The sequence below is a fragment of the Elgaria multicarinata genome, chromosome 5, assembly GCF_023053635.1.
Source record: "Elgaria multicarinata webbii isolate HBS135686 ecotype San Diego chromosome 5, rElgMul1.1.pri, whole genome shotgun sequence".
Classification (NCBI taxonomy): Eukaryota; Metazoa; Chordata; class Lepidosauria; order Squamata; family Anguidae; genus Elgaria; species Elgaria multicarinata.
Window position 1 is genome coordinate 71655535 of NC_086175.1, and position 8693 is coordinate 71664227.

At 41.5% G+C, this 8693-nt stretch overlaps 1 protein-coding gene across 1 annotated transcript; it reads right to left on the reverse strand.

Moving 5' to 3' along the window:
- Positions 1-2526: 2526 nt before the first annotated feature.
- On the reverse strand, positions 2527-8470 carry GET1 (guided entry of tail-anchored proteins factor 1). Its single transcript, XM_063126617.1, has 5 exons — positions 8122-8470; positions 6205-6370; positions 4220-4287; positions 3273-3387; positions 2527-2870 (listed from the first exon to the last, which is right to left on the reverse strand). The coding sequence occupies exons 1-5, from the start codon at positions 8251-8253 to the stop codon at positions 2797-2799; spliced, it is 555 nt and encodes a 184-aa protein (XP_062982687.1). The 5' UTR covers positions 8254-8470; the 3' UTR covers positions 2527-2796.
- Between the last annotated feature and the right edge of the window lie 223 nt (positions 8471-8693).

Here is an 8693-nt window from a genome sequence, read left to right on the forward strand (position 1 = left end):
GACATGTGACAAGTTTTAAAACACATCTGCAACATTTCATCACCCATCTTTTTCCTAACAGATAAGAGATTGATCCTACTGTCATTCTGTAACTAGAGCATTTAGGATCAGGAAACAGCACAACTTGTAGTATTCTGTCAAACCACAGACAGAGGTTCAGTATCAGTGGAGAAGAAGCACCTGCTCTACCAGAGCCAGCAGAACTCATGAGACCGTTTGGGCAACACCTCTAGGAAAGGAGAGGTAGGATTTGGTCAACAAATGTTCTGTCCCCTACATAAGAACCTAAAAATCTTTCATTTATTACAAACAGATTTGGCTCAAATCTATGCAGCACTTTTATTTGTGTCAAAGGCAGTGTTCGGCCTTCCACACTGCCAAATGAATGTGAACCAATAAGAACAGGCCCCACAATGTTCAGATATCACCCTTGTAGAGTGTGTTCTAATCACCTTTTTTCTTCCTTATAAGGCTAATTTGTATAAAGGATTAAACAACTGATTTAATATGGTCTGAAATGTAAAAAGATAGCACGCTATCCTACAGTGTCATACAGCTGACACAAATTACTTTGCACTATCGTAAGTGACCTCTAGCACAATGTCAATAGTGTTAGCTTGCACGACAGGTTCTCTGGGGAATATTGTCACGCAAGCCAATGCTACTGGTGTTGCGCTAGAGGTCCCTTGCACTAGCACAACACAATTTATGTTAGTGTTATGAAACCATAGGATACTCAGCGTTGTTCAAAGTTTAAAAAACGCTTTTTATTCTTTGGAGATCAATGGAATCGAATGTACATGTGAAAATCTATTAAACCACAATAGATAGAAATCCTTTACAGTTTTAATTTTTTAAAAAAGGGGCTCCTAAAGGTATTCCAGAATAGATTCAATATACAGGTGGTGATGTACCCAAGCAAACAAGTTTAAAACTTGTAAACATAAAAGTGAGAAGAAATGAATTAACTCACTGAATAGGATTTAAGCTGTTAAGAAAGATAGTAGAGGAGCAGTTTGCCCACTTACCCGGAGAGCCAAGCATGCTACAATACTTCTTCCAGTGAGAAAATACAATATAGTATCATTTTTATCTAATTTATATCCTAGCTTTCCACTGAAGATGGCATCCAAGCCAGCCATTTAACAGTAAGTTTAAATAAAAACTTAATTAAAAGAATCATAAAACCAAATATATTAAAAGCACTTTAAAAAAATAAACAGCACTCAACCCAATAGAACCTTTTCAGCAACAGACCAGCTTAGATGCCAAAGGCCTGACTGAGTAAAAACATATTTGCATGCCGGAAGAACAACAGAGAAGGAGCCTACCCTACCCTACCCCAACAAGGAATTCTAGATCCTTGGAGCAGCCACCAAGAAGGCCTTCACTTGTGCTACCAATGGTGGCAGACCAAGAGAAAGGGCTGGTCAGAAGATCTTAAAAGCAAAGGCAGGTTCCTATAAGACAATGCTGTCTTTCAGGTAGCCTACTCCCAAGCCATCTAAGGCTTTATAGATCAGATTGGTAGCCAGTGATCTGTTGTAACAAGGGTGTTGAGTGCTCCCTGTAAGCGGCACTGGTCAACAGTCTGGCCACAACATTCTGGACCAGCTGAAGTTTCAGAATACCTTTCAAAGGCAGCCCTACATAGATTAGATTTTGTTACAGTATGGGATTGACTAAACCAAGTGTTACCATGATCAAGTCAGACATCTCCATTAACCGGTGCAATTCGTGCACCAGTCTCAGTTTTGCAAACACTCTTCTGCCACCATTGAAACCTAGGCATCCAGGTTCAAGGTTGAATCCAGGAATAAAGCCAAAATGTGAACCTGAGTCTTCAGGGGGAGAATAACACCATCCAGCACAGGTTGAATCCCTATTCCCTGATCTGCCTTTCATCTATCTAACCAGGAGCACCTCTGTCTTGTTTGGATTAAGCTTCAATTTGTTCACCCTCATCCAGTTTGTTACTGACATCAGACACTTAGAACTAGAACAGTTTTCTTGGATCTCTGTGGAAAGAAGAGATATCCCAGTTGCCTGCGTCAATCCTGGGACAGCCTTGACTCTGAACTTTCTGGTGCAGGGTGGAAAGAGCAGTTTGTTTGCCACTAGGCTGTTTGGCTACAAGCATGACATGCTTTTGCCAAATGGCAACAGAATCTTTGTTCAGCTCAGCAATTAGCAACTAGTAACCTGAGAAGTGTAATAAATGGAGTGCTACATGCACTTCTCCTTCAGGGCCAGGAAAAACAGTATACGTAGCCACCTTAGCTACCCACAGGCTGCCTGTTCTGGAATAAAGCAAAGGAAGAGGGGCAAGGAAGAGAATAAAACATAAGCTGATGGGAGGCCAATGAATGACTGTTTCCCATTTTAGGACTACATAAAATACTCATTCAAAAGTTTCAAAGTATTTAATATGGTTTGTTTGCACTGAGTTTCATTTCACAAATTACACATTCAGTAAACCTGTATATTAAACAATTTGGTAGGCTGCTTTTTTTAATGCTGTATGACTTGTAATCACCAATATCTATAACTGACATTTCTACAAACTGAATAGGAACCTGAAGGTTACACATAGGAAGACAGTACAATACAAACATAAATATAAATAAAATGTTACAAAAAGATCATTAATTTATGCTTTATTACTTGACCCTAAACACTTCCCCCCTTTCATAAGCTATTGCATTCCAGATGTTGCCTTTCATAAAAAGCCAGACGTTTTAAAACATTGTGATGATAGGCAGGAGAGTTCAAAATGGCTAAAACTGGGATTCGTTCTCAGCTGAAAGGGTGAAGCATAATGGCCACAACTTTGTTGCAAACCACCAACCAACATGTAATGCCAACACCGCCTAAAAATAAGCGAGAAGCATTCTTTAAGTCACTAGTATTATCAGTAACTCAATCATACACATTTAGGCAGTTACATACAAGCAGTTTTGTTTTGATAGCAAAACTGAATGACAACATAACAAAGAAAACATTGGTGTGTGAGGAGACAATTAATGTGCCACAAGAATAATTAAATGGAGCCTAGTATAACTAGTGTGTCTCCCTTAAATACTTCTCCCATGATAGGTGCAACCACATGGGAAGCCAGTAGTTGTAGGGGTCAGGCAACATAGTGAGCCATGCATAATTATGCTCCACAAATGCTTGGGAACTGAGAGGAAATGAATTCATTAAAAATATTAAGATGGGAAACATACATGGAATTCATGAAAAAGCAGGCGAAGCCGTTAGTATAGTCTTACCTGCGACTCCAGTTGGGAAAGCAACCAAGCGTTCTAAAGGGGCCAGCCATTTGCTTGGGAGCACAGTAACTGGTTCAGAGTAATACTTCCAAATCAGTGAGATCATCAAGGCAGCCTGGAATAAAAGCAATTATTATATGACTATGCGTGGAAAGTGTAAAATGAGAGTGCTTGTTTTCATTTAGTTGCACAATCAGCATTTCTGATGCCAACCATGTCCTAGATGCCTGTGTTGACACTGAAATAATCCAGTGCCAAACAACTTTGGTGATCTCAACGTCAGAGAGAACTTTGCACTCTATAAATGTCAGGAGCCCAATCACTCCCTGACTTGCTATAGGTCTTGGCTTGCACTTTAGGGGTGGGTGGGGAAGAGACATTATTACATGTTTCTACACACAAAATAATGCCCTCCACATAGAAAACTAGCACATCAGTAGAAGGTTGGTCTAGATCCCTTCTTGCAAATGTCTGATCCAGGGACAGGCAAACTTTTTGAGCATGGGCACATTTGACAATTCGAGAAACTGTCATGGGCACTACTACAAAATGACTGCCATGGGAGGTGTGGCAAAGGACAACTAACCTGCTCCAAAGACGGAGTACAAGGCAGAGGTGAGGGCTGAGTTTCAACACACTAAACGCCTCTGAACCTCAGTTTTCAGCACCAACAGGAATCTGTTTTGCAGCAATCCCAGCTGTTGTTAAGAAAAGGTGTCAATTTTTAAAAAGGCTGGGGAGGACTAGGGTATCTTTGGACACCACAAAGGTGTCTGGGACACACTAGCACCCCCATATGGTGCTAGTGCCTCCCCCTCATCTAATGTGTAAGGATGTTGTAATAAATATTAAACATCCCCTATTATTGTTCATAGTTGAGGAATCATTCAATTTATAACTTTGTTATTATCATAAGATGTTCTCTTTTATAAGCAAATTTTACTTACTTGCAAAATGTAGAACACAATATTTATTACCCACTTTATTTTAGCTAGCTGAGCCGTTCGTGTTTTCACTGTTAAAAGAAACAGGAAATATAATCGGTATTACTTATATAAATAGAAGGCATACGTTTTTAAACTAATATTATTCTTTCCAAGTAAAGGATTTTTAGTAAGAATGCCCTTGGCATTCACACAGAGAAAATCTATTCTTTTTTTCACATTTATTGTATTTTCAGATAAATATAAACCAAATGAAATGAAAATCCACACAAATCCAAAGACGACCAAAAATACATCACACATACTATAACTAAAACTTATTGTTGTTGTTAAATAAAATTAATAAACATACACAATTTACACAGAAATGTACTGACTTGAGAAACACTGTACTGCAGATTTTTTGTTTATATTTGCAATAAAACTATTATTGGTATTTATATGTTCTCAGTATGTCTCGTGGCAATCCTAAAAGAGGTAGAAAGAAATCACAGTGGGTAGGATTGAATTGCATTCCAGCGCTAGCGCTAACATTGTGCTACTGTAAACCAATGCTTGTACAATGTAACTAGCGCTTGCTAGAGCAATGACAAATCACCATTTTCCTCATTGCCCTAACAAGCACTAGTAATGCTTAACAAACATTGGTTTACACTAGCACAACGTCATTAACACCAGTTCAGGGTTACAGTTGGATCCTACCCATTGGCTGCATCTTAAGTATTTTATTTATTATTACATGTATAACCAACCTTTCTTCCTTTGGAAGGGGAACCAAAGGTGGCTTACATGGTCCTTCTCCTCTCCATCAATCTCTCAACAACCCTGTGAGATTGATTAGGCTGAGAGTCAGGCCTTAGCTAGACCTAAGGTTTATCCCAGAATCGTCCCGGGGTCATCCCTGCCTGCTCCCGGGATATCCTGTATGTCATTTACATGAACAGGGATGACCTTGGGACAATCCCAGGATAAACCTTTGGGCCAGACACTAAGGCCTTAGTGTCTGGCCCAAAATCACCCAATGAGTTTCATGGCTGAGTAGAATCCAGTCCCAGTCCTTTTACATGGAAAGATGTTCCATTGATAGTAGTCACTAGGACCATAGTTTGGGATGTTGGTCATGTAGAGGTTCAGCCCCCGTCTCTGAATTTTCAGTTTTCATTCAAAATAAAAATTCTCTAGCCCTTTTCATTATGGAGAATTAGGAAACCTGTACAAGACAGTATTCTAATCAGCTGCTCAATAAAAATTAAACTTGCTCCTGGATTTTCCAGTGTTCAGCTCAATAAGAGCAAAGACTGGAGCCTTAGCTAGACCTAAGGTTTATCCTGGGATCATCCCAGGTTCATCCCTGCCTGCTCCTGGGATCCCCTGTGTGTCATTTACATGAACAGGGATGACCCCGGGACGATCCCAGGGTAAACCTTAGGTCTAGCTAAGGCCCATGTGGTGGCTAAAAGCTCTTGTGTGTCTGGCACTTAAAATAAAACTAAACAGTAATTAGTCAATAAATAATCCATTCAATTTAAATGTAAAACTGAAAAGCAGACTGCAGGATTTATTCTAAAACATACAAGGAAGAGAAGAACTAATAATGGGTGGTAGATCCTTTTGGTTTATATATATATATATATATATATATATATATATATTCTAGGGGCACGGCCTAACAAGAGGCTATAATTAGATACAGAAAATGAAAATAGCCTTCTTCATCAGTTGCCTTGCCTTCCCCTGCCCCCTAACAAGAAGTTTCACAGTTCAAAAAGGACACATATTTAGAAATATTAATGACTGAACCCTGAAGCAGTGGATCGACAGGCCAGCCGTATTTTGATATAGGCGTATTTTCTATTATGTAGGTAGGGGGTTTGAAAACACACACAAACAATAGAGGCAATCTTAATGAAATAAATAAAAAGCAAAAACATTTAAAAATTAAAGGTTGACTAATGAACATCACACATATGTAAGTAGCAACTATCTACCGTGAGTCTTAAGCTTGTCAGTCATTTTGTTAATCTTCCTTTCCAGTCGGGCATATCTGGCAAATTCATCCATCATACTAATGGTAGAAAGTTCCTGCTTCATGTTCTGAATTTCAGATCTCATCTGTGATTCATGCTCAGCATCCTTTTGTAGCAACCTGGATATCTGACAAAGAGAGGAACATGTGTGCTATTTCGTCATTTTTTAAAAAATAAAATGAGTGTGTATTTTTTTTTAAAAAAATGAAGTTATTGATTAAAATAAACCTACATCTTACAAAGCAACTTTTTAGCCCCATTCCTAAATAACATAATCCAGGCAGATACTGCCAGAACCATGGGTAATGTATTCTTAACACACAAAGCAGACTGTCCTAGAAAGATTGTTGTAGCAGGACTAACTTTTAACGAATTCCTCCCCATGTATTCACATCTGACCAGCACCTAGATATGTACGCAAACAGGACCAATGCAAAAGTGAAGTCTAACTTCTCAGACTATGGTGCTGAGGATCAATGAAGCAATTTACTTTTAAAACACCAAACCTTTCCCATGGCAAGTGGGGCTTGACTGTCAGAAGCAGGGGTGGACTAGGACATTCTGTCTGTAGTTCCACAACAGACAGGATGCGGCAAATACCTTCTTCCCTGGTCCCCAGTCAATCTGTCTGCACTCCCAAGCAGGAGAAACATGTGGGCAAATGAATTACTTGAGCCCCCAAGCAGTTTGACTCTAGGAAATCAGCTTTATTACCAAGTACTCAGAGATGCTTTTCCAGTCACTCTCAGTTTCTTAACAAATGCACCTGTATTACACTTTGGAAACATAGGATTACTCTATTCACACTTCACTTTAAGGTGTACATCTTCTAAAAGGTGAACAAAGGCTTGCATTTGAAGGGCAGCCCTACTGCGTGTTTTCTTGATGCCATGGAAAGTTTCAAAATGATAGGACCTATAGTATAGGTTGTATCCATACCTGAATGTGACAGCCAAATAATCCAGTATCCGCAATCCCCAGTTCTACCTGGTACAGCTCACCCTCTCTGCTGTAGAAGTCCATCAGAGCAATCCATGCAAATAGATTTTTGACACCAATGCATACACACATACACATCCTCACCATTACAATCTCCATTAGATATGCCAAAAATGGTCCCTATTTTCCACATGAATGTGATAATTTAAAACATCCTCATTATTCTGAACTAAAAGAATCTTTTTATCTCTTTCAGGATGCAATCCTATGCGTGTTTAAGCAGAAAATAGTCTTAAAACTCCCAACATGTTTTGTGCAGAGGATTGCACCCTTATAGTTAAGGATGTAATCCTATGCATATTTAGCCAGAAAAAAAGTCCTACAACTCCTAGCATCCCACCAGCCAGCTGTGCTGTAGGGATGCTGGGAATTGTGGGGCTTTTTCTGGCTAAACATGCATAGGATTGCGTCCTAAAGTGCTGCGTGAGGCAACTTGATTTCGCATCAAGGCCACGGTCCTACGTACACTGCCCCGACAGAAAGCCCAACAGAATTTATTTATTTATTTATTTAAAGTATTTTTATGCCGCCATTCAGCCAAAAAAGGCTCTCATGGCGGCTTACAAAAGTATTTCTTGACAGTCCCTGCCCACAGGCTTACAATCTAAAAGACATGACACAAAAGGAAAGGGGATTGGGAGGGAAAAGGGGATTGGGAGGGAGGGAACAGACTATCGGGGCTTGCCTCCCAATTAAACGTACACATTGGATCGTGGCTTTAACAATTCTTGATTAGGCGGCTGAAATCTCAGGAAGGCACCCCGCCCCTTCAGCCTCTCCTGACCCACAGGGCACGGCGGGCTCCCTTCTCCTCGGGGATGAGGAGGGCGAACCGGGGCGCCGTCGTTATGGGAACCCTAGCGAGGTGACGTCACTTACAATGGAGGAGCAGGAGGGCAGGAGGATTTTGAGCAGGTTGCACAGGAACACGGAGCTCAGCACCAGGAACCACGCCGCGCCGCCGCCGCCGCCGCCCGTCACCTGCCCCGTCTCCACGCGCAGCTCGTTCATATCTTAAGCCGGGGACGGGGGAGCGGGCAGGGGAGGAGAGAAGGCGAACCACGGCTCCCAAGCTCCTACTACCGGCGTTTTCAGCCTAAATAGCTAAGGTGCGGAGGACAAGAAATAGAACACAATGGCATGGGCTCGCGCCGACTTGTCAAAGGTGCGCACGCGCACATCCCGGCGGCACGGCTACGTCCCACTGCTATTGTGACGGTCCCCTCCTCCCGAGCTGATCTCACGCACGTCTCTGGACGCATGCGCGCAGGCCATAGCTGCTGTCACTCCTGCGGTGACGCGAATGCAAAGCAGGGCTCCTGTTAAGACACACACGACACGCCCCCTCCCCCCCCCCCTGCCTCTTCGACAGGGGAGCGGCATGAAGTTGACGGCTCTCGCCTTAATGGTTGGGACGGACTGTTGTGATTTAAAAGCGGCCCCGCGAGCGG